Source organism: Bufo gargarizans, chromosome 6 (assembly GCF_014858855.1).
Source record: "Bufo gargarizans isolate SCDJY-AF-19 chromosome 6, ASM1485885v1, whole genome shotgun sequence".
NCBI classification, from domain to species: domain Eukaryota; kingdom Metazoa; phylum Chordata; class Amphibia; order Anura; family Bufonidae; genus Bufo; species Bufo gargarizans.
Window position 1 is genome coordinate 153183361 of NC_058085.1, and position 26986 is coordinate 153210346.

The 26986-nt window shown below is 45.8% G+C and overlaps 1 protein-coding gene across 6 annotated transcripts in view; it reads right to left on the bottom strand.

Annotated features, from left to right (window-relative positions):
* The window catches only part of SEC31B (SEC31 homolog B, COPII coat complex component), a 127513-nt gene that overhangs the window by 71730 nt on the left and 28797 nt on the right, over window positions 1-26986 (bottom strand). For all 6 annotated transcript variants that reach the window (XM_044296837.1, XM_044296834.1, XM_044296836.1 and 3 more), the window contains exons 12-14: window positions 23938-24012; window positions 14786-14878; window positions 14562-14667 (exon numbers count right to left, since the gene is read on the bottom strand). In XM_044296837.1, coding sequence (XP_044152772.1) covers window positions 14562-14667; window positions 14786-14878; window positions 23938-24012 — 274 coding nt within the window. The remainder of the gene's footprint in view (window positions 1-14561; window positions 14668-14785; window positions 14879-23937; window positions 24013-26986) is intronic.

Genomic DNA, 26986 nt, shown 5'->3' on the forward strand with positions numbered 1-26986 from the left:
ACAGGCACAGATCGCAGCAGAGAAGGGGGGGGGGGGGGTGTGGCCAGAGAAGGGGGGGGGGGGTGGCAGAAGGGGTCGCTTCCAGAGGCTTGAGCTCCCAGTGTCAGCTAGCGGTCGTGTCTTGACCAGCAACCCAGCGATGCTTGAATGGTTGACTTGTTCATCCACTTCGTCCTAAGTGAAATCAGACACCCCCAGCCAAGAGTCGGTGGGTTCGTCAGACACAACCCTTAGTTGGCATGGCCTGAGAGTAGGCCCTGTGCCCTCACCTGTCCTCAACGTGCCTCTGTACTCTTCTGTTCCCTCAGCCAGACAAGTATTATATGCTGTGGGCTTAATTCCATAATACAGTGAAGACGAGCTACTAGAGGACATTCAGCAGCTACTGCCCAGCCAAGATCTGGAGGAGACATCCACCGCTTTCTCCGGTAGGCGGATAAGTAGTGATGAGAGTGGCGTGGGAGCTGGTGTTGCGAGTGGTCAGGCTCCTGGCTCAGTGACCGTTGAGGAGGACATCAGTGACGTGCAGACAGTACTCAATAATGTAGCCGATCGCAATTGGGAGCTGGGTGAATTAGGGGATTCATCATCATCAGGAGAAGAGGGTGGCAGCTTGCGCGTGAGGAATCAAGTCGGTAGCATGGCCGGGAGTCAGCAGGGTGGCAGCAGTGGGAGGTCAGGAGCCAAACGTGCCGGGGATAGACTACCCGCTTCGCAGGAGCCTACCTGCCCAGAAAGTAGTGGTGCAGGGGTTCACGGAGGCAGCAGCGGTAGCAGTCAATCAGTGTGAAGCGTTAGGGGTAAAATCATCTACTCGGCGGTGTGGCAGTTTTTTGTTAAGCGGCTGGAAGAGGTGAACATAGCCATTTGCGGAATCCGTGGGCAGAAGGTGAAGTGTGGCCAGAGTGCCAATGTTGGCACCACGGCCCTGTGTCAACATATGCAGCGTCACCATAAAGTGGCCTGGAAGAACCATTGCTCCAATGTTGTGGTCCAGCCTGCCACAGCAACCGCTGCATCACCCAGTGGCACGCACCTGATTTCAGGCAGTCAAGGCTCCACCACCTGAGCCGAAGGGAGCAGTCTGTCCTTCCCATCATCTACCAGTCCTGATGCTCCTGCTCCTCGACATACTACTCCTCGTCAGTCATTCCATCAGCAATCGATCAACGAAACGATTGCCAAGAGACAGTATGCGTGTATTCATCCAACGGCGCAGAAGCTGAACGTGCTCTTGGCCAAGTTGCTGGTGCTGCAGTACCTCCCTTTCCAAGTGGTGGACTCTGCACCTTTCAGAGAACAGATGGCTTGTGCTGAGCCGAGGTGGAGCCGTCATTTCTTTGCCAAAAAGGTAGTACCAGCATTTTGGGGGCGTTATTGTTCTGACGGATCAGAGGACGGGCAAAACTATCAGTCACATCAACACAAACTTACTGCTGACACCCTCTCCACTCTGTCAGGGGGGGCTCTACTTGTATAAGCGTTTAATAGAATAGGTTCTGTAGATATCTACAGCTACAGTGGAATCTCGGGCCTCTGCTTGGTTCTTTATACCTGGCGCTAATATCGCCCGGTAAGGCCGAGTTCACACGAGTTATTTGGTCAGTTTTGGCCCCGTAACTGCCCAAATAAGTGAAATGCGCAGTGATTCTAAGAGCGACGCCCGTCATGTGTGTGTCATACTGACTCACAGTATTGTTTCACTACCACAGCAGACTCCCTATGCATGTTACTGCAAGACACAGTGTTCTACACCACTATGCAGGCTCTCTGCATCCAGGAAAAAAAGATTTTTGTATAACTTACCAGTAAAATCCCTTTCTCGCTCTTCATTGGGGGACACAGGAACCGTGGGTATAGCTATGTCCTCTAGGAGGCGTTGACACTAGTAAAAGCTGTTAGCTCCTCCCCTGGCAGCTATACCCCCTCCAGCCTGGAGAGAGAGCTTCAGTTTGTGAGAAGCAGTAGGAGAAGCAAGTTAACCAACGAAAAAAAAACGTGGAACAGCAAAAATGCCAAGAACCGAACTAGGTTCCAACCAGCAACAGCCAAAACTGTGGACGAACAACAATACTGGGTGGGTGCTGTGTCCCCCAATAAAGAGCGAGAAAGAGATTTTACTGGTAAGTTATACAAAAATCTCCTTTTCTCGCCCATATTCATTGGGGGCCACAGGAACTGTGGGACGTTCAAGAGCAGTCCACGGGGAGGGAAAAGCCACAGACCCATGGAAGCAAGCGTCCCTGCTGGTAGCTAAGAAACTGCCACCTGCAAGACCTTGCGGGCTAAGCAGCGGCCGCAGATGCATAAGAATGCACCTGGAATTTTTTTTTAATGTGTGTAAGGAGTACCGGAAGCCGCGTTACACAACCGCGCAGCGATGCCTCAGAGCCCAAGAAGCGCCCACCGCTCAGGGGAGCGAGCCGTGACACTTAAGGGCGGAACGGTAAGGCATTTGCAGACCAAATCCATCGTGCAATTGCCCCTCGGAGGCCGCCAATCCTTTCCGTGGAACCTCCGGATGACAAAAAAGGGGTTCCATACGACGGAAGGGACTGGAGGCTGCCAATAATGACATAGCTCCCTGCCTTAGGGAGTGAAGGAGAGGGACAGTGAAGGAAGGACAAGGTACGGAGGAACCGTATGTGCCACTCCCTGAAAGAAGGTTTCCATGGGCACCAGGGGAGGCCACGCCCTCAACCAAGACCCTAAATGCCGATGTAAGACCGGACCCTAAAGGAAGGTCGTCTCCGAGAGACAGTGACAAGAGACAGTGACAAGAGGCAGTGACAAGAGGCAGTGACAAGAGGCAGTGACAAGAGGCAGTGACAAGAGGCAGTGACAAGAGGCAGTGACAAGAGACAGTGACAAGAGACAGTGACAAGAGACAGTGACAAGAGACAGTGACAAGAGACAGTGACAAGAGACAGTGACAAGAGACAGTGACAAGAGACAGTGACAAGAGACAGTGACAAGAGACAGTGACAAGAGACAGTGACAAGAGACAGTGACAAGAGACAGTGACAAGAGACAGTGACAAGAGACAGTGACAAGAGACAGTGACAAGAGACAGTGACAAGAGACAGTGACAAGAGACAGTGACAAGAGACAGTGACAAGAGACATCTCCTAGAAGGAGAACGAGATCGGCGTACCACGCGCGACAGGGCCAATCCGGAGCGACTAGGATTTGTCGGAATGCCCTCCATCTGATCCTCTGTAGAACCCTGGGTAGGAGAGAAGAAACACGTAAGGAGGGAGAAACTCCCGCCAAGGAGATGTCAGGGCATCCATGTCGTATATTTCCGGAACTCCTGCTCGGGAGAGAAGGTGGGGAGCCTTCGTGTAGTATACCGTTAGCACACCCAGACACATGGAAGGAGTCCCTATAGAAGGAGGGAGGTGGAGGGGGCCACAGCCCACCAGTTGGGACCAGAGCGTGCCTGGAATGGAAGGCCTCTAAAAGAATACCCCATGCAGATGCAGATGAGGGAAGGTAGTAACATAGGAACTACCAAGGCATGCGGGGTGTCTATGAATCATGATCCAGAGGAGGAAAGGGACAGGGGAAGAATAGGCTAGGTCCAAGCCCATTTCCCGTAGAGACTGGCGCTATACAGAAGTAGCCAAGGATTTCAGTTGTAGCAGAGTCCCTCACCTGATGAAAAAACTAAACAGACAGACCCCAAGTATGCAGTGGTATGCAACACCGCTCCCACAGTAATAGCCAGTGCTCGTCCATCAGCGCAAAAAACTGAGAGGGAGGCCTGAGACTATCCGTAGAAGCCACGTACCATACTGCCCCAGTTTAAGTAGAGCAACCTTAAGAACTCTACCTGGAAAGGCGCTGAACGGGAGCAACTGCCAAGCTGGCGCCATTGTAGGGCCCCTACCTGAGGGGATGTCCCACTGCAGCGACCACAAACTCGAGCATTAGCAAAAGGCTGCACCTGTGGAGGAAAACACGCTGTAGCTGCTACCAGAGCGCCAGCATAACCACTTTCCCAGAGGAGGAGGAGTGGTGGATAGATAATACGGTCAGTGAAGCACTCGACCCGTTGGAACGTACTCCCCATATATGTGCAATGGTGTACGCACTACCACTGATGCGGACAATATCATGACCGACTGGAACAATGAAGACCCATGGAGATGGGAGTCTCTAAGACACAAGTGATGCTAGTAAACCCCCTGAAAGACAGAGGAGTTATAATCATGGCCAAAACCAGTACCAAAAGAACACAATGAGCATAACCACCGTATCCACTGGTGGCACTCATATAGCACTATAGTAAGAGTATCGGGCACCGCCGAGTACCGACTGTTGAATTGCCGTATCTGAAGATATTCAGTTATTCCCCTGCTAGTGGATCAGTTGCGAAAGGGAGGAAGGCAGGCAGGAAGCACAGTGATGTGTAACACTCCGGCTATGGGAGGATAGCGCGACAGTCGGACCGTATCCAAAGGTGGTGCAATCACCCTACCGATGGAAGGTGGAATGCGTACGGAGTACTTAAGCCAGTGGTAGGGAAAATACCCCACCTATAAAAGGAGGGTTAATGCCCACGGCGAGAACTAGTGCATATGGCGAGTCCTGTGCCCTGTGGGAGTGCAATTAGCACCTAAGTAAGGGGGTAATGCATACAACACACCTTGTAACCAGTGATAATGTCAGCCTGCCACCTGTGGAAGGAGCTATTGAATACGGCAGGTACTGAACCCAGTGGAGATGCAATTCAACCACCTACAGAAGGGGGAATGTACACGTCCGGCACCGAAACCATTGTTATTGTACTTAGTCCACCTATGACAGGGGACAATATTTAAGGTCAGTACTGTATCCCAAGTAGTGCAATGTCTCCACCTAAGGAATAGGGTAATGCCTACGACAAGTGCTGCTGGCCACCGTAGACGCAATGTTAGGAGATTGCTCCGGATTCATGTCAGGGTCTGAATCAGTGATTCTCACCCCCCCCCCCCCCCCCTTCGGACGGACCCGCTCCTGTGTGAGAGGGTGCGCCTGAGCGTGACCCGGGAATGAAGGGAGGGGGTGCAGAGACGTACGAGGAGAAGATGACCTGCTGTGGTCCACTAGTGCGCAGGTCTGCCCCTCAGAATCTCGCCCCTGGCAGATGCGGACTGTGCAGGAAGGGGCTTAGCAAACAAATGGGAACGGGAATGGGAACAGAGGTCCTGTATAAAATTGAGCCGGTTTAGAATCATCAACCAAACTACCCGGGAGGGTGGATTGAGAACAGGGGTCCTGTATAAAACTGCCCCGGAGGACGGATTGGGATCCTGCAGAGAATTATCAACCAAACGGCCCCGGAGGACGGATTAGGATCCTGCAGTGGTCCTTCACTGGATTGCACAGGTGGAGAAATATCAACCAAACGACCTGGAGGGTGGATTGGGAATACTTCAACTGTTCTCCACGGGATCTTGCAAAGGTGGAGAATTATCAACCAAACGGTCCTGGAGGGCGGATTGGGAATATGAGAGGTCCTCCCTATCCGAGATAGGACATGGCCCAGTGTGGTACCACACAGACAGGTTGGTGCCACGGTAGTGAGGGCTGAGGAGGGGGACCCGTATGGCGCACATTATTTTTATTTTTTAAAAATACTATGCCGGCCTCAAGCGCACAAGAGGCAGGAAAAGGTTAAAATCATCTGCATTACAGCGTGCATCAGGGGTGGATCCCCAGATATGCTGGCCTAAAGAGGTGGCTGGGCATGAAAGTGTTAAGGCCACTTTTAGGACCGGGGCGGACTCAGCATGCTTCTGGGGGAGGCGGAGCAGGGCGGGAAGAATTTGTGCCAGAGTGCCCCCCCCCCCCAGGTGACGAAGTTTGCGGCCTAGGCGGACACCAGTGCGGGCTGGACAAACACATCGCGGCCGAAACACCAAACGCATGGTCAGTTAACCCCCTCCGGAGCGGCGCGCCCGGCGTCCGCTCCTAATAGGGGTGGCAATGTGTTAGGTGCCGCTCATTCCTGTGGAGGTGGAAGCGGCGTCTCCATCCGCGGGCTGGCAGATACAGCGCGGGCGGGCAAATCACATCGTGGCCAACCCCCTCCAGAGCGGCGCGCCCGGCGTCCGATCCGAAAGGGGTGCATAATGGCGGAAGATGACGGCCCCAGGAAGAGATCGGGAGCCTTCTGAGCTCCCTTCTCAGCATGTTCCTTGGAGAGCCGAAGCGCGATGCCAGTATTAACCCCTTATGTGCAGTTGTCCCGCCTGGAGGACAACAATGAGCACTGTGCCAGGGGTTATACCAGAAGGGGAGTGAGGTGCTGGGCTTGCTAAAACCCTGTGCCTGTAGAATCTATTGCCACCAAGAGGGAGGGAGGGAGGGAGAAGACCAGACGACGCAGAAGGGTTAATGCATGTCAGAATGGACATACTTACCTAGTCCCGTGTACTCACCTCATCTTCTGACTTGCCGCCATCTTCACCCCTCCTCTGGTCCAGCAGGGTCACCCCTTCAGCTACTGGCACCGTAGTGGCAGGACGCTGGATAAGGGTGGCTTGGATGGGTAAACCCTTGGCTGGCGGGATGCAGGGGAGCGAGGCTGCCCTGGTCCACCTTGTCTTCTGTGGGGGAGGCAGCAGTGCGGGTGACCGGCACTGGCGCAACTCGACCCCGGGAGAACAGGGAGACAAGGCGTCCACTGTTTTCCCATCTGAAAAAGAAGGGAAAAAAATAAAATAAAAAAAATCTTCAGGAGATCCCTGCAGAGCAGGGAGGTCTTGCCTCCTATTGACACTAGAAAAAACTGAAGCTCTCTCTCCAGGCTGGAAGGGGTATAGCTGCCAGGGGAGGAGCTAACAGCTTTTACTAGTGTCAACGCCTCCTAGAGGACATAGCTATACCCACGGTTCCGGTGTCCCCCAATGAATATGGGCGAGAAATAGCAGATTTTTAACACGATTCGCAGCAAATAAATTCGGATCTAATCTTTTCGGAAAATACGGCGAACCAGCCGAATCAAACTTTTGAGAAATTCGCTCATCTCTACTGCTGGATTGCAGAGTGGTTGTCACCATGGAAACGAGCAGTGTATTAATGTGATAGAAAAATGAATCCAGACAGCAAAGGAAGCAATATGGATAATAACAATACATTAGTAAGTGCCTTGTATTATTTGCATACGTTTAAAAAGTTTATTTTTTCATGAACTTGATGACGGACACAGAAAAGAAAGGTACAATTGTAATGAGGGTCAAAGAGTCTCTGACCTGATCTGAGCGGTCTAAAACGCTCAGATTAGGTGACAGACTCCCTTTACCTTTCTCTACATAATAAATGCAATTTGCTGAAGTGACACAACCCCTTTAACTGTTCTCCCCAAGTACAGGTCGGGCAGAAGGGGAAGGGCTGCTTTACCTGCTCATATCTCTACATTGGTAGCAGCTAGAGGTATTCCAAGCTTTCATACAAGACCAGAATCACAGCATCAGCACAACATCAGCAGGAGATATTGCTGTTAATCAAGTCGGCAATAAACACAGAAAAATCTGCTTTTACTTTCACTTTCAGCTGCATTCACGGCCATTCCCATTTCTAACAGCGATATCTCCTGATGTAGTGAAGATTCTGGTATTGTTTGAAAGCTTGGAATTCCAAGCTTTCAAACAAGCCAAATATAATATATGTCTAGTTGCTACCTATACAGAGATATGAGCATCTAAAGCAGCCACCCTTCTTCAGTCAGGAGAAGGAAAGGTGGCTGTTGGGGAGCCGACAGCCTGCAGGAGAAAAGAAAAAAAGAAAAAAATATAGAAATTTGGCATGATTCTCCTTGCACTGACCACATACCGTAATAAAGTTATGTTATTTATACCACACAGTGAAAACCATAAATAAATTTCAGAAAATAATGTTTAAATTGCTGTTTTTATCTTGCTCCTAAAAATTAAATAATTTGTTATTTAACACTCTACTTATACCCCAAAATGGTTCCTAAAACATCTACAACTAATCCTGCAAAATAAAATATTAAAAAATAATGAGAAAAAAAAAAAAGTTATGACTGCTGGAACACAAAGGGGGAAAATGTTACTGGTCCTTAAAGGGTTTCTACCACCAGAAATACTGTTATGTAGCTGACTGACATTAGCGATGCGCCCATGTCAGCACTACATAACAGTATGTTTTTGACATTTCTCCCTGCAGCCATTTTGGTAAAAAATAAAAAATCCCTTTTATAATATGCTAATGAGCCTCTAGGTGCTATGTGGGCGTAAAATCAGCACCGTCTACTCACCCTTTTTCCCGCCCAGGTCCCCTGTTCTGCCCGCCCCGCTCCTCTTGATTGATGTGACGGTTCGCAGCATCGTTGACAAAATCTTGCGCCTGCGCCGTTCACTTCAGTCTTCGGCACAGTGAGTGAAGGCCGCTCTCCTGGTGCCGGCTTCCTCACTGTGACGTAGTCGGCGCAGGCGCAGTAAGGAATCCGGCACCAGGAGCGCATTATTAACTCACTGCGCCTGCGCCGAATACAAAAGTAAACGGCGCAGGCGCAGGATTTCGTCAACGCTGCTTCGAACAGTCACATCAATCAAGAGGAGCGTGGCGGGCAGAACGGGGGACCTAGGCGGGATAAAGGGTGAGTAGACGGAGCCTCTAGGTGCTGATTTTACGCCCACATAGCACCTAGAGGCTCATTAGCATATTATAAAAGTTTTTTTTTTTTTTTTTTTTTTTTTTTTACCAAAACGGCTGCAGGGAGAAATGTCAAAAACATACTGTTATGTAGTGCTGACATTAGCGCATCGCTAATGTCAGTCAGACTCAGCTACATAACAGTATTTCTGGTGGTAGAAGCCCTTTAAGGCTAAAATTAGTTATGTAACTATGGGGTTAAAATGCTACTGTCCCCCCCCCCCCCCCCCCCGAGTTGTTCGCCAATAGGATTCACTTCAGATATTAAAGATCTACAATAAAAAAAAGTCACATCTGTGGGAGTGTTTTTCCAATTTTAATGCGATTGTAAGGAGGTTAAATGGTTGTCCACGTTAAATAAAACCCTGCAGCAACAGAGAATGGTCAAAAGTCACAGGTCATACTTTTCCGCCACTGCTTCAAGCGCCGTGTTCCAGTCTTTTACTGGCATGATCTTCCTGACTAAAGCTGTGACATCCTACACTTACCAAGGAACTAATCATGCAGACAATCACTGGCCTCCACAGGATATGGCAAGTGACTGCTGGGTGTCACTGCTACACCCAGGAAAACAAACCCTGGCAGGGAGGACCGGAGCACAATGCTGGAAGCGGCACAGTAGAAAAGTGGTAAGTATGACTTCTTTTGTTATTTTAGACCATTTACTGTTGGTATGTTTTTTTTATTAACTTTAAACAACCACTTAAGCCCCAGTCACATTACAATTGGAAAGACCCTCCCGAAAATGTCACTTTTCTCATTATAAATTTAGAATTTATATCTGAAATAAATATAGCTGGCTCACAACTCTGGTGCCTGAAATGTGCAGTGTTTCTCAGAAAATAAGACAGGGTCTTATATTATTTTTTTCTCTGAAAAAAGGGTTTAAGGCTTATTATTGGGGTTGGGCTTATTTTGGCTCCATGAACATATTTTATATAGACACATGCCAATTACAGAACAGTCCCTGGATAGTGTTTACAGGTCCTTCTAAAAAAAATTAGCATATTGTGATAAAGTTCATTATTTTCTGTAATGTACTGATAAACATTAGACTTTCATATATTTTAGATTCATTACACACAACTGAAGTAGTTCAAGCCTTTTATTGTTTTAATATTGATGATTTTGGCATACAGCTCATGAAAACCCCAAATTCCTATCTAAAAAAATTAGCATATCATGAAAAGGTTCTCTAAACGAGCTATTAACCTAATCATCTGAATCAACTAATTAACTCTAAACACCTGCAAAAGATTCCTGAGGCTTTTAAAAACTCCCAGCCTGGTTCATTACTCAAAACCGCAATCATGGGTAAGACGGCCGACCTGACTGCTGTCCAGAAGGCCATCATTGACACCCTCAAGCAAGAGGGTAAGACACAAAGAAATTTCTGAACGAATAGGCTGTTCCCAGAGTACTGTATCAAGGCACCTCAGTGGGAAGTCTGTGGGAAGGAAAAAGTGTGGCAGAAAACGCTGCACAACGAGAAGAGGTGACCCGACCCTGAGGAAGATTGTGGAGAAGGACCGATTCCAGACCTTGGGGGACCTGCGGAAGCCACCGTGTACAGGCGTGTGCAGGAAATGGGCTACAGGTGCCGCATTCCCCAGGTCAAGCCACTTTTGAACCAGAAACAGTGGCAGAAGCGCCTGACCTGGGCTACAGAGAAGCAGCACTGGACTGTTGCTCAGTGGTCCAAAGTACTTTTTTCGGATGAAAGCAAATTTTGCATGTCATTCGGAAATCAAGGTGCCAGAGTCTGGAGGAAGACTGGGGAGAGGGAAATGCCAAAATGCCTGAAGTCCAGTGTCAAGTACCCACAGTCAGTGATGGTCTGGGGTGCCATGTCAGCTGCTGGTGTTGGTCCACTGTGTTTTATCAAGGGCAGGGTCAATGCAGCTAGCTATCAGGAGATTTTGGAGCACTTCATGCTTCCATCTGCTGAAAAGCTTTATGGAGATGAAGATTTCATTTTTCAGCACGACCTGGCACCTGCTCACAGTGCCAAAACCACTGGTAAATGGTTTACTGACCATGGTATTACTGTGCTCAATTGGCCTGCCAACTCTCCTGACCTGAACCCCATAGAGAATCTGTGGGATATTGGGAAGAGAAAGTTGAGAGACACAAGACCCAACACTCTGGATGAGCTTAAGGCCGCTATCGAAGCATCCTGGGCCTCCATAACACCTCAGCAGTGCCACAGGCTGATTGCCTCCATGCCACGCCGCATTGAAGCAGTCATTTCTGCAAAAGGGTTCCCGACCAAGTATTGAGTGCATAACTGAACATAATTATTTGAAGGTTGACTTTTTTTTGTATTAAAAACACTTTTCTTTTATTGGTCGGATGAAATATGCTAATTTTTTTAGATAGGAATTTTGGGTTTTCATGAGCTGTATGCCAAAATCATCAATATTAAAACAATAAAAGGCTTGAACTACTTCAGTTGGTGTGTAATGAATCTAAAATATATGAAAAGTCTAATGTTTATCAGTACATTACAGAAAATAATGAACTTTATCACAATATGCAATTTTTTTTAGAAGGACCTGTATATTAAATATGACTATAACTCCCCTCATCTGCCCCCTGAAGTATATGGGTGCATTCCTATGGATGAAGGGGGTTATAGTCATATTTGCCACACATTTTTCATTCTGGTACCATATATTGCCCCTGAGCTGTCCTTACCCAAGGGACCTAGGCAGCAATCTAAGGTACCAGGGAGAGCAGATACGGCACAGGAGAGATGTAGGGAGCCTCCTCCAGGCAGCAGAGAGGAGAAGGAGATCCTCCTGCTGCCTCCTTCATGTAAGTAAGAATGTGCGGGCTGGCAGCAATACAGGGCATACAGAGAAGCCTCCAGCCCGCCCAACGCGAAAGTGAAGGGAATAATTTAGGCTAATTCACTAAAGCCTGCGCTGCCCGCCCGCCCACAGTTTCGTGGCAGCTCAGGAGCCATTAGTGAGCGCTCCTGAGCTGCTGCAGCCCGCACATTTCCCCCACCTTCCCTTTATATAAAATAAAATACGGCTGTATCTAGGACTTATTTTTAGAGTAGGGCTTATATTTTAAGGCTACTCCAAAAACCCTGCAAAAAAAGCGCTAGGGCTTATTTTTGGGGAAACACCATATATAAGTAATTCTACTTTCTCATCTGCATTTCTGCTCAATCTGTCATGGATCAGCAAAAATGCAGTCACGATAATACAACCGTTTGCATCCGTTATGAACGTTATTTTTTTTTGGTCAGAGATCCCGCATGGGATGTAAGTTAATGGAGACGTCTTGCTCCGCATCCCATGACTAAATAAAAAATGATGCTTACAGCGTTTCTATGTGCATCATGGGAACGCAATGAAACGGAACGCATTCTGATGCACACCGTTCCCTTCAGTTCAGTTTTGTCCCCATTGACAATGAATGGGGACAAATCTGTAGCGTTTTCCCCCGCTATTGAGATCCTATGACTGATTTTAATAGTGGAAAGTGAAAGCGCAGATGTTAAAGTAGCCTAACATGATAACTTCATTCTGTGGTTCAAACAAGACCATGATTGAATCATTAGCTCCTAAAGGAAGGGGGATATAGCCTTTAGAAATCGGGTCAGGAGTACCTAAGGCCTGATTTTTGCTGACACCATTTCTAAATGGCTATATCTCCCGATGCAGAGAAGCTAATGCTGTCATCCTGGGAAAGTTTAGATTGTCAGGCCCATACCTCTAGCTACTACACGGCCTGAGATATGAAGGGTTAAAGTAGCTCTCCCCCTCTCACCTTGCTGCCCAAGCTCCACTCAGGCTGAACTGTTCGTTTTCTCAAAGCCCAAGCAGAGCTTGAGCAAAACTGTTAGGAGGTTGATAGAGAAGCCCCTCTCTATTGGTCAGAGCTGATAAGTGCCCATCCTATAGTGCTCCAGACAGCCAAGTGCTACAGAGCAATAGTGTAGAATTTCACTGACTGATGTGGGGACAGGGTGAAGAAATCAGTTGCTCACTGGGTTAGCTGCATTCTCTAAGAATGTTATACAATCCTTTTAAGAGATTAGTTCTCTGGAAGGCTGAACATACACATTAGATTAGAATCAGCCGAGCCCACTGATTTCAGCGGTGTTGGCCATCCACCTAGTGTTTATGGGGGGCTACTGACTCTCCTGTGAAAGATTTTGGGGGAATAAGGATGGTATGTTTGATTTCAACATGCCCAATCCTTTTGTTCTCAGGGAGGATACAGCTGAACATGTATTTGTATGGGGGCTGAGAGGAATAGACGTTGCGCAGTAAACTGTACAGCCGACTGCTACTGGACAGCTTAGGCTACTTTCACACTAGCGTTCGGAGCGGGTCCGTCTGATGTTTCATCAGACGGATCCGCTCCTATAATGCAGACGTTTGCATCCGTTCAGAACGGATCCGTCTGCATTATAACTTAGAAAAATTTCTAAGTGTGAAAGTAGCCTGAGCGGATCCGTTCAGACTTTACATTGAAAGTCAATGGGGGACGGATCCGCTTGAAGATTGAGCCATATGGTGTCATCTTCAAGCGGATCTGTCCCCATTGACTTCCATTATAAGTCTGGACGGATCCGCTCACCTCCGCACAGCCAGGCGGACACCCGAACACTGCTTGCAGCGTTCAGGTGTCCGCTCACTGAGCGGAGCGGAGGCTGAGCGCTGGCAGACGGATGTATTCTCAGTGGATCCGCCTCCACTGAGAATGCATTAGGGCCAGACGGCTGCGTTCAGGGCCGCTCGTGAGCCCCTTCAAACGGAACTCACGAGCGGACACCTGAACGCAGGTGTGAAAGTAGCCTTAGCTGCCCACTGAACTTCCAATATCCACGGCTCAGTTATGCACCAGAAGACGTACTGTCTTGGCAGAGAATAAAACATCATTAGAAATCAGTATAACATAAAACAAGTAAAATAAAAGCATTTAGAAAATTATCCAACATTTAATGCAGCATGTGGCACATAGCTACAGCAAAGCCCACCATTTGGCCAATGCTTAAAATGGGTTATGTACTTTCTGTATCGATTCCTTATGATCAGGACTGATTATTTACCCACTGGAAATAAACAGTGAACGTTTCTGTTAAAAGACAGCAATCAGAGAGTTTATGAGAAATTGATCCAGAAAGTATATTGGGACATTGTTTAATTTTTCATTACAAATCTACATTTCCTGTTCATTCAACTCACAACTGCAGACAAACCGGGCAGAACTCAGACAGATGTAGGAGCTGTTTACTTGTAAAAAGCAGATTCTTTTTTCTAATATCAGAAAAGGCCCTTTAAAAGTTGTTCTCTGGGAAATACTTCCATGGACTCGGACAACCCCTTTAAATATTACTTTATTATAAATATATTCCCAAATAACTTTTATTAGTTATAATGGCTCATTTTGTCTACAGAGCAATCATTAGGAAAAATAAAATGGCTGCCATTGTATTAGTAAACACAAAACCTGTCCTAACCACACAGAGCTCAGAACACTAGGAGCTGCCTCAGCCTCCTCTTTGCTCTACCTGTCAGGGATTATGATCCTGAATACAATTTAATAAGATTTTCAGCTGAATCTCTGTAGGAATGGAGTTCAGGAGGAGCAGAGGGGAGGATGAGGCAGCTCTTTTGCTCAGTGTCCTGAAGTAACTTGTCCTGTTGTGTGATTAGGACAGGTTTTGTCTGTACTAATAGGATGGTGGCCATTTTTTTCTGCTAATAATTGCTCCCTAGACAAAACAAGCCTTTATAACTAATTAAAGGTATTTCGGAATATATTTAGAATAAAGTAATATTTAAGTATTTTCAGTAATTTTATTTTCTTAATTAAGGAGTAAATATCTATCTGCCATAACAGTGGTGCAAAACGGAAGGATTCGTACATACCTGATGTTACAGGGATATCAAACTTGGTGGTCTCCTGAGGAGGTAGATTAAAAAACTCCATGGAGGAGGAGGAGGACACAGTTTGCCCAGTAAAGCTACTTGAAGCCTAATGTAAGAAGAGATCAGACAATACATGCCATTTTAATTTTCACAAACATATAGTGGTCTAGCAAAATGTACCAGGAATAGTCTAATAGTATGTACACTATGGTAAAAACGTTTACCTGGCTAGACACAGACTGAATACTCTGTACAAGATCCTCTCCCTCTGATGGGCTACCTTTGTGTTGCCAGCTATCCCCCAAAGCAGTGGAAATCTGAAATGAAGAAGAAGCATCTGAAGCTACTGCACAAATAAGCATTTATGGGACACTTCCATGAAAAATGGGTATTTTTTAACTTATTATTCATAAACAATTATTTTCTTATTACTTTTGGCTGTATTCTATTTTGGCAGTGTTTATTTTACTCACTTATATAGCGCTGACGTATACTGCAGTGCTTTACAGACATTATCATCATTTACCATCTCCAGTGGTTCTCACAATATAGACTGCCTATCAGTTTGTCTTGGAGGTGTGGGAGGAAACCAGAGTACCCGGAGGAAACCCGCACAAACACGGGGAGAACAACTCCATACATATGTTGTCCTTGGTCGGATTTGAAGCTAGGACTCCAGAGCTGCAAGGCACTAGAGCTAACCACCGAGCCACCGTGCTGCAGTAGTTATACCATTAAAAAATCTAATATAAATGATTGTCCTTCTGTAGCATTTGACGCAAATGATAACACCTCCTATATAGATAGGTAATTCACTGTTAGTTTACTGCCGCCTTGAGTGGGAGATGTTATCTGCAAAGTAATCCTCTTTATAATAACAGGGGAAGCATTGGGATAACAGTATGAAAGTTCTGTTCTCTTGCTGGACCAAGATAAAGATGTCCACAGAAAAGCATTTCTCTTATCAGTGTAATGTGTGATGCTCTTAATTGAGTCCCTCATCTAGCTTCCCTTTCTGGCAGCAGTAATGATCTGACTGAGATTTGTTTTTACATAGAATACTCATATATAGGCTGTTAATATGTGATACATTTTGATGAAAGTGTCCATTTAAGATGCTACAAATGGCATTTCTTTGCACTCTAAAAATTGCTGTTAAGCAAAAAGCGAATAAAATTACTAGATTCCTAGTGTACGAATTGCAATGTTCTTGGGTGCCTTTAAATGTTACTTAGCAAGGTTATGGAGGGCAGTAGGTGAATGTAAATCTCTGTCATTCAGCCCCCCCCCCCATGTGCCCAGGCCCCTCACAGATGATATACTCGTCCTAGTCCCCGTCTGCCATTGGCTGCTCCCCCCCCCCCCCTTGTCTTGCGGACAAGAATGGACATTTCTATCATTGCAGATCCGCAATTTTCAGGCCCCAAAATACATACGGTTGCCTGAGTGAGCCCTAAGCCATAAGGTATAGCATATGTGATATGCTTAGAACAAGGTTCTTGTCAGGGTGCAGTGCCCTTATGGGATATCCCTCCTAGAAGTCTAAAGTGGGAGGTGTGTGTGGCTATCTGGTTCCATACTGCCCTGCAACACAACTTTGGCTCCTGGTGGACACTGGGGTGGCAGCCCAGGTGGAAGCCAGAAGAAAGACAGGCTTTCCTTAAGCATTGGAGAAGCAAGGCCATCAATCCCTTACCCTTGTGAGGCCTTCTGGCTTGGAGAAGGTTTATGGGGTCTTTCTTTTGGAGAGAGCTTGCAATAGACTGCATCCACGTGCACTTTTTTCACTTGGATGAAAAAGCACATACTTGGGCGTCAAAAGAATTTAAGCAGAGCCAAAATCAACTGTACTGCGCTTGTGCCGATATGCGAAGATATGTGGCATGTGCGTGAACACAGAGCCAGGCGAGATTACATCACTACTGTCTGGCCCTGTCAATCAAAGCAGAAAAAAAAAAAAAAAAAAGGGAGCGACAACAATAACAGTGACTCCCTCATTACACCAAACAGCTCATAACTCAGGAGCAAAGCCTTGGATCAGGAAGCAGGAAAGCATGTTTTACTCAGTTGACCTAAACTTATCTATCTATGCCATGAGTATGATAGGGCGCTCACTAGTGACAGACTTCCTTTAAAGTTTCTCATCGTAAAAGAACATAAAAAAAAAAAAAGTATTTTAAATGATAATAAATTAGAAAAAAATAAATACCGGATCTGTTTTTCCAGATGACAACCGGAAAGACGGATCCGGTATTGCAATGCATATGCGAGACAGATCCGTATCCGTATCAGTCTCACAAATGCATCTTTTTGCGTGCCGGAATCCTCTGACGCAACTGTGAACGTACCCTTTGATGAGCCTAATTTTTAAGAGGCAAATGACTCTTAATATATTAAGTGCATCTCTGGTCCTCCACGCACCTGAAACTCAGGTCTATGCCAGAAAGGAGCTGGAGTAGACTTCAGCTATGACTTACACTAGTTTCTGGCACAAGTTATAGCGAACCTGGCAGCCCATGCTAAGCCCCGCACCGTTTTTCATCCACTTTAGAAAAGTGGTGAGAAGCTTAAAAAGTCACAATTTATGGAGCCATAATTTGTGACTTTTTAAAGTCATGATAATGGCGTAAAGGCTTTAGTAAATGTCCCTCAATTTTTTTGAAAATCACCCTATGTGTCAATATAAATTTTCCCTTCACTTGAATTATGGGACCCTTTTCAATCCATGACAAACCATCAAAGACCGTGATGCAGACTGCTAAGAAGTGATGTGTGTATTGCCACGCAAGAACATTTCCTCCTGTTTGGGAAATTTATCAAGGCTGGTGTTTCATACACCGGCCTGATGTGTTCTGGCGTAAGATACGTCAGATGTACTATAAATCTGGCGCATCTGTGGGGTGTCCATGTGCTGGGACCAGATGTGGATTAGCACAATATTATTATGGTGCAACCTGGCAGCCCACTAACCCCTACTGACTTTTCTGACTGTTGACAATGCACACAGTGATCTAGTGAGGCTTCTGTGGGCAAATCTTTGGCCATGTCAAGCCAATTAATAAATCTCTTAAAGGGTACCTGTTACCATGAAAATGTGAATTAATCTGCAGGCAGCATGTTATAGAGCAGGAGGAGTTGAGCAGATTAATATATAGGTTTGTGGAAAAAGGTGTAGTATAATGTGCATTTCCTTCATTTAAATTCCTGCTCGTTCTGGGCTTTGAAGTCAAGGAGGCGGTCCTATCCATGATTGACAGGCTTCCCTCTATGGCTGTGAATACACAGATAGCTGTCAATCACTGATAAGGCTGCCTCCTCCACTTCAAAGCTCAGAATGAGCAGGAATATAAATGAAGGAAATGCACATTATACTACACCTTTTTCCACAATCCTATATATCAATCTGCTCAGCATCTCCTGCTCTATAACATGGTGCTTTCATCTCAGATACTCTGTAAAGTAAGTACATTTCTTGTCGATGTCGGTTCCAGTAAGGGTGCTGCCACACCTTCAGAAAAAAGAAGAGATAATATATATTTCTCTTTTTTTAAAAGGAATGTGTCATCAGAAAATGACCCGTTGTTGAAAGTTTTTAAGTTAAACATGTAGGCCCTGATTTACCATGCCTTCACTCCAGAATTCTGGCTTCAAAAAGTCACAAATCCAGGGTTATCTATATAGAGGTGATATTTGTTTTTGTAATTCTGCATGTGATGATAATGTGATGGCTACTAAGAAGTTACCTGAACAGAACTGAAAGTCTCAAAATATTAGGAGGCAAAAAATTTGGTAACTTTCTGATGACACATTCCCTTGAAGACAGACTCCAAAAACGGCATCAAGAAAACCTGAACGTATGGCAGCACACTAACAGATCAGAACTTGTTTCATTAGTGAATTAGGACTGACTCCATACAAGTGCTGACATGCATAGTTAAAGGGGTTTTCAGAGGTCTGACACCCGAGACCCCTGCCGATCAGCTGTTCTCCTGTGAGCGCCGCGGTCTTCTCTCCGCTTTTCCTAGGCCGAGCGACGACACATTCACGTAGCTTAGGAGCTGCTCAGCCCTATAGAAGTGTATGGGTCTGAGCTGCGATACCAAGCACAGCCACTATACAATGTACAGCCCTGTGCTTGGTAAGGCTGATCGGCGGGGGTCCTGGGTGTCGGACCACCACCAATCAGATACTGATGAGCTATCCTGAGGATAGGTTATCAGTATAAAAATCTTGGAAAACCCTTTTAACCAATGCAGCCCCCAGGGCAGAAAAAGCTCTGCCTTGTTGGAAAGTTGTTATCCTAAGACATGATAAAACATATTCTACGACTAATATTGGTCTATGTAGGTTGCAGGTGTGTCAGTTTTGACATTAGGCAACAACTATTACTTTGGGCAACTACTGCAGAGGGCAGTCACTGATAGACAATAGTGAAAAGATCAATGGAGTCCATATCTATTCAATCTCTACATGTCAGCTGTATCTAAATTCAGCGGGTTGGATAGCATTACAAGGAAAGTGCTGATGAATTGCTGCAGCCCTGTCTGGCTGTATTCTGTTTACGCCACGCTGTCACACACTCCGGCTACAAAGCAACTGACCAGCTAAGGAATGTATTGGCTGATTTATGTGGTCCGCTCAGCATAGTGAAATGTAAATGTATGAGAGTTCAAACTGCCATGGTTAAAGGATATAGGCAGCCTTTAAAGGGGTTGTCCGAGTTATGAAAAAAAATAATATAGCACAGAAAATCTGATATATAACTGAGCTAAGCAAGTTTTATGCAAAAAAAATATATATATTTTTCCTAATTTCCCTGGTTCTCTTCTGGCTGTTTGTTTACATGCAATAACAACAATCTCTGCCCCTCCCCCTGCACTGCTAAGGGAGTGGATACATAAGCTGCCCTGAGTGATATGTCTGCCTGCTGGGAGACTCTGCAGCATGTTGTATGTGTAGGACTACAAGTCCCAGCTGTATAATGACACTGCTAAGGGAGTGAATACAAGAGCTGCCCTGAGTGACATGTCTGCCTGCTGGGAGACTCTGCAGCATGTTGTATGTGTAGGACTACAAATACCAGCTGTACAATGACACTGCTAAGGGAGTGAATACAAGAGCTGCCCTGAGTGACATGTCTGCCTGCTGGGAGACTCAGCAGCATGTTGTATGTGTAGGACTACAAGTCCCAGCTGTATAATGACACTGCTAAGGGAGTGAATACAAGAGCTGCCCTGAGTGACATGTCTGCCTGCTGGGAGACTCTGCAGCATGTTGTATGTGTAGGACTACAAGTCCCAGCTGTATAATGACACTGCTAAGGGAGTGAATACAAGAGCTGCCCTGAGTGACATGTCTGCCTGCTGGGAGACTCTGCAGCATGTTGTATGTGTAGGACTACAAGTCCCAGCTGTATAATGACACTGCTAAGGGAGTGAATACAAGAGCTGCCCTGAGTGCTGGGAGACTCTGCAGCATGTTGCATGTGTAGGACTACATGTCCCACCTGTATAATGACACTGCTAATACACACAGGATCTTCCCCCTACCTTCTTGTGCAATGCTCTCTCTAGTAGATCAGCTCCAGTGCCCAGAATTGTCCCTGCTGCAGAGCTGTGCAGCTGAAGGGGTTAAGTATTCTAGCAGAGAGTAGACGGGGGGCGTGGCCAGCACAGTGACTTCTCGTTTACAGGCTTGTAAATGAACATTATCAGCACAGGGAGAGAAGCTGACATCACAGGTCATGTGACCCTCAGTGAAATCTGAGAAACCAGCCACTGGAGATAAAGTGAGTGAATTGGAAAGCTGTTACATTTGCCTAGTTAGGAACATAGAAAGAATAAAAAAATAACTTGGAAAACCCCTTTAACCACTTCAGCCCCGCTAGCTAAAACCCCCTTCATGACCAGGCCACTTTTTACACTTCTGCACTACACTACTTTCACCGTTTATCGCTCGGTCATACAACTTACCACCCAAATGAATTTTACCTCCTTTTCTTCTCACTAATAGAGCTTTCATTTGGTGGTATTTCATTGCTGCTGACATTTTTACTTTTTTTGTTATTAATCGAAATTTAACGATTTTTTTGCAAAAAAAATGACATTTTTCACTTTCAGCTGTAAAATTTTGCAAAAAAAACGACATCCATATATAAATTTTTCGCTAAATTTATTGTTCTACATGTCTTTGATAAAAAAAAAATGTTTGGGCAAAAAAAATAAAAAATTTGGGTAAAAGTTATAGCGTTTACAAACTATGGTACAAAAATGTGAATTTCCGCTTTTTGAAGCAGCTCTGACTTTCTGAGCTCCTGTCATGTTTCCTGAGGTTCTACAATGCCCAGACAGTAGAAAAACCCCACAAATGACCCCATTTCGGAAAGTAGACACCCTAAGGTATTCGCTGATGGGCATAGTGAGTTCATAGAACTTTTTATTTTTTGTCACAAGTTAGCGGAAAATGATGATTTTATTTTAATATTTTTTTTTTTCTTACAAAGTCTCATATTCCACTAACTTGCAACAAAAAATTCTAGGAACTCGCCATGCCCCTCATGGAATACCTTGGGGTGTCTTCTTTCCAAAATGGGGTCACTTGTGGCGTAGTTATACTGCCCTGGCAATTTAGGGGCCCAAATGTGTGAGAAGTACTTTGCAATCAAAAGGTGTAAAAAAATGGCCTGCGAAATCCGAAAGGTGCACTTTGGAATATGTGCCCCTTTGCCCACCTTGGCTGCAAAAAAGTGTCACACATCTGGTATCGCCGTACTCAGGAGAAGTTGGGGAATGTGTTTTGGGGTGTCATTTTACATATAACCATGCTGGGTGAGAGAAATATCTTGGCAAAAGATAACTTTTCCCATTTTTTTTATACAAAGTTGGCATTTGACCAAGATATTTTTCTCACCCAGCATGGGTATATGTAAAATGACACCCCAAAACACATTCCCCAACTTCTCCTGAGTACGGCGATACCAGATGTGTGACACTTTTTTGCAGCCTAGATGCGCAAAGGTGCCCAAATTCCTTTTAGGAGGGCATTTTTAGACATTTGGATCCCAGACTTCTTCTCACACTTTCGGGCCACTAAAAAGCCAGGGCAGTATAAATACCCCACATGTGACCCCACTTTGGAAAGAAGACACCCCAAGGTATTCAATGAGGGGCATGGCGAGTTCATAGAAATATTTTTTTTTTTGCATAAGTTAGCGGAAATTAATATATTTTTTTTTTTTATCACAAAGTCTCACTTTCCGCTAACTTAGGACAAAAATTTCAATCTTTCATGGACTCAATATGCCCCTCACGGAATACCTTGGGGTGTCTTCTTTCCGAAATGGGGTCACATGTGGGGTATTTATACTGCCCTGGCTTTTTAGGGGCCCTAAAGCGTGAGAAGAAGTCTGGAATATAAATGTCTAAAAATGTTTACGCATTTGGATTCCGTGAGGGGTATGGTGCGTCCATGTGAGATTTTATTTTTTGACACAAGTTAGTAGAATATGAGACTTTGTAAGAAAAAACAAACAAAAAAAAATATATATTTCCGCTAACTTGGGCCAAAAAAAATGTCTGAATGGAGCCTTACAGGGGGGGGGGGGGGTGATCAATGACAGGGGGGTGATCACCCATATAGACTCCCTGATCACCCCCCTGTCATTGATCACCCCCCTGGTAATGCTCCATTCAGACGTCCGTATGATTTTTACGGATCCATGGATCGGATCCGCAAAACACATGCGGACGTCTGAATGGAGCCTTACAGGGGGGTGATCAATGACAGGGGGTGATCAGGGTGATCACCCCCCCTGTCATTGATCACCCCCCCCCCGTAAGGCTCCATTCAGACGTCCGTATGATTTTTACGGATCCATGGATACATGGATCGGATCCGCAAAACACATGCGGACGTCTGAATGGAGCCTTACAGGGGGGTGATCAATGACAGGGGGTGATCAGGGAGTGTATATGGGTGATCACCCCCCTGTAAGGCTCCATTCAGACGTCCGCATGTGTTTTGCGGATCCGATCCATGTATCCGTGGATCCGTAAAAATCATACGGACGTCTGAACGGAGCCTGACAGGGGGGTGATTAGGGAGTTTATATGGGGTGATCATGGGTGATCAGGGGTTCATAAGGGGTTAATAAGTGACCGGGGGGGGGGGGGGGGGGTGTAGTGTAGTGTGGTGTTTGGTGCGACTTTACTGACCTACCTGTGTCCTCTGGTGGTCGATCCTAACAAAAGGGACCACCAGAGGACCAGGTAGCAGGTATATTAGACGCTGTTATCAAAACAGCGTCTAATATACCTGTTAGGGGTTAAAAAAAATCAGATCTCCAGCCTGCCAGCGAGCGATCGCCGCTGGCAGGCTGGAGATCCACTCGCTTACCTTCCGTTCCTGTGAGCGCGTGCGCCTGTGTGCGCGCGTTCACAGGAAATCCCGGCCCTCGCGAGATGACGCGTATATGAGTCGTTGTGCGCAGGGCTGCCGCCTCCGGACCGCACATCTGCATTAGGCGGTCCGGAGGCGGTTAAATCAGTTCCCTGTTTTCACGGAAAAAAAAAAACTACAAATAACCCAATAACCCATAATTCATTTGATGTGATTTATTTCCTAATCTGCAATGTGTAATTATTTTCTTGAATGTCTGAAAGAACTTCTTAAGTGAGTAACTTAATATATCTTAAGGATTCGGGGAATACTATATCTCCTTATGGAGAGTGCCCAAATAGTGTGAGGAGTATTCTGGGAAGAGGGTATGCAAATGAGCTCTTAACAAGATCCGCCTCTGATGCCACCAGATGTAAGTTAGCTATCCTATAAGTCAATGTTCGACTTTTAGGTAGACCTTGACACATGACTTGGATAATAATTAAGCCAGCGCCTCATCTGCAGACAGTTGTTTCGGGTAATTGCCCCTCATCAGTGCAGAGCAGAGAGTACTGGCTTAACTGGGTGGGTGAGCGTTGCCTGGCCTGTAGGACTCCTCACACCGATTAGGTTCTCTCCAAAAGGAGATATAGTATACGCCGAATCCTGAGTTAGGCCTCTCGCCCTGTTAAGCCAGAACCCTCTGATTTGCAGTGATGAGGGGCAATCACCATGAAACAGCTGTCTGCAGGAGAGATGCTGGCTTATTTATGGACGCGTCATGTGAATGAGCTCTGAATACTGATCCAAATGACACTCATACATATGGGGGCAGCAAGACTATACTCAGACGTCTGTTGTTGGAGGGAAAAAAAAAGGATGGGTGGGGGTTTTGGGATTTTAAGATGCTTGCTTGCTTTGCTAGACAACTAATGGTATTTCCTGTATATATGTACTTATGTATGTTGCTCAATCATCTGTCTGAATCAGTTTACCAGACCTTCTTATCCAGCTCTTCCTTATGATATCCAAGCAATTTCAAGAATGTTTCCCTTGCATCTTGTTCAAAGTTAACCTGAAATGAAAGAAGTCAGTAAAGAGACAGAATTTGCAAACTGGTAACAGGACAGGAATAGGTATTACAAGAAGAATAAAACCTCCAGGGATCTCCAACTGATAAATACTGGGTAACCAGGCGATGCCACGTGTATATCCACAAATGATAAATGGAGTTGGCCATTTTATAGAATTTTTTTTTTTTAAAGCCAATAAACTTAATTTTCATGTTATCACTACCTTTACATCAAACCTGAACTGTGCGGGTAAAAAAAAAAAGGTCCCTGGCTGCCTTGTATGTGCCATGTAAGTAATGGACAGCATTGGTGCCTGCGTCAATATGATGCAAGATGGAGGTGGTCACGTGATTTACCCAAATGATCACTGGTTGTTCGCGGCTGCTTCTGCGCAGGCCCTGAACAGTAGACGAGTGCTGAAAATATACAGAAGATTCTTCTGCCTGAATTTTCAATGAGCACGATCAGCTTCTGTTCAGGGCCTGCAGAGGCTGATACTGTCCAGCACTCGCAGCCGCATCCGGGGACCTTTATTTGCACAGAAGGGGTATGCTATATAAAAAAATAGCTATACTTTTAGTATGAAAACTTTTGTCTCTAAAATGGCGAAAACAATGAAAAATTTATTCCTTTTTCTGTATTAATTCCGTCTGATTTTCAATATATTTCCTTGAAATCATTTAATGGGGATCTTCCATATCCAGGGGATGTGAATTAAACCTAGTCATATGGAGATCACACAACTCTATGGTTTATAGGGGTTACAAACCAGCCATCAGTAATCTACCTTGTGTGAGAAGGAAATCGTTTGGGAGAACCGATATCTGCCATTAAAAAAAGTTAGGGTCCATTCACACGTCCCTAGTGTATTGCGGATCCGCAATACACCCGGCTGGCACCCCCATAGAAATGCCTATTCTTGTCCGTAATTGCGGACAAGAATAGGACATGTTCTATTTTTTTTCTGGCTCTGCGGACCGGAAGATCGGGGCCGCGCTCCGGAAATGCAGATGCGGAGAGCACATAGTGTGCTCTCCGCATCCATTCCGTCCCCAAAGAGAATGAATAGGTCCGCACCCGTTCTGCAAAATTGCGGAATGGATGCGGACCCATTTGCGGACGTGTGAATGGAGCCTTAAACTGCGTGTGGTAAGCCTTGGGTGTGTCTCTGGTAACCGAAAGGTTACCCCAGACACAGGATAAGCAGAGTTGATAGCCTGTTTGGTCTATGTTAGCCATAGCTAACATACACAGATTGTAAAATACGTACTGGGAACTGCTTATACTGGCATGAGTGAGGTTGGCAGTGGGACGCTCACTCCACCTGGGCTTCGGTCCTGGGCTTCCATAGCCCACAGCGGCGAGTCACATGGGTCATTAATTTAAAGCTCAGTGTAGAGCTGAGCAGTGTGGCCATATCTGGAGAAGCTGACTGCTGAACTACAGAAGGTATTGCATGTACCACCCAATACTTTCCATTTGTACCTGTGGGCCGGGTAGCTGGTCCCGCGTATAGTCAGAGACTGTCTTGTTGTATTAGGTACTTGGTCAGCCAAGCAGGGCTTGTTTGTTTAAAGGGAACCGGTCTCAACTTTATGCTGACCGTATTGAGGGCAGTATAAAGTACTGACAGAAATGCTGACTTCAGCGGTGTGTCACCCATCAGCTAAAAGTAAGTGGTTGCCGAGAACCAGCATCATAATCATTGCAGACCGTGCCTGGAAAAAAAGAGTCACAGCCACCTCAGAAGAGTCATGGTTATTCATGAATTCCTGCCCACCTGCTGATGACTGACAGGCTTCTACCTAGTTTTCCCCCTTTCTCTCTAGGAGAGAACTGCCAATCATCAGCAGATGGACGAGGAGTGCAGGAGATTCTGTATAACCAGGACTCTTCTCAGGTAGATTTGACTCTTTTCAAGGCCTGGGCTCCAATGATTATGGTGCTGGTTCTCAGCAACCACTTACTATTAGCCCATGAGTGACACACCGCTGAAATCAGCATTTCTGTCACTATTTTATGCTGCCCTCAGTGAGGTCAGCCTAAAGTTGATGACAGGTTTACTTTAAGCCTATTTGTTAAGGCAATGCTTAAATATATAAGTGTGAAATAAAAGCACTTAAATCGGACTTTATCCTGTCTGTGTCCCTGCTTCCTGCACAGCTACCAAGTGTCTACCAGAGCGACCCCCCACAATTGTAAAGGGTTCACATACTTGTGCACGTACTACAGTAATAGGCACTGAATGATAAATGGGATATAGCAGGGGTCAGCAACCTTCGGCACTCCAGCTGTTGTGAAACTACAATTCCCAGCATCCTCCAATCATTTCTAGGATAGTTCTTAGACGAGTGGAGGTTGCTGGAGTGATGGAGATTGCTTAACATGGGGGTATTCATGGCAGATGCATAGGATATGGGTCCCACCACTGAGACCTGCACCTATTTCTAGAAAAGGGGGTTCCATGACCCCGTCCTGTCGGCATGTGGCAGTCAGAGGTGAATGACATTACTGAAATAGCCAAGCTTCTGTAACTCTCACAAGTAAATGGGAGTTATGCTGTTTCCATAATTTGGGAGCATAGTGTAGTTTCTGGGCTTGTGCCGTTACAATAAAGTAGTGCACTTAAAGCATGGTGTGGGAACTAGCTATTTTCCAAAATGTAAAGGTGCAAGAAGGGGTTAGATAGAACCCATTACTATGACAGGGTTATCATCAGGATAATACCTTAATAGAATTACACTTACAGTGCTCAACTGTGGACGGAGGTGAAAAGAAAACTTCCCGATCCTGTGAAGTCACATGACACATCACATGAGCTCTCTCTTAGCCAGTCATCTGCTCTGTTTCTGTACAGTCCGTGTCATGGGATTACTTAACTAGATGATTGTGACATACCATGTAACTCCACAGAATCGGGGAGCTGTTTAGTGGATGCATTTACACTCATTAGTTCAGGCTTGACACTGCTACCAT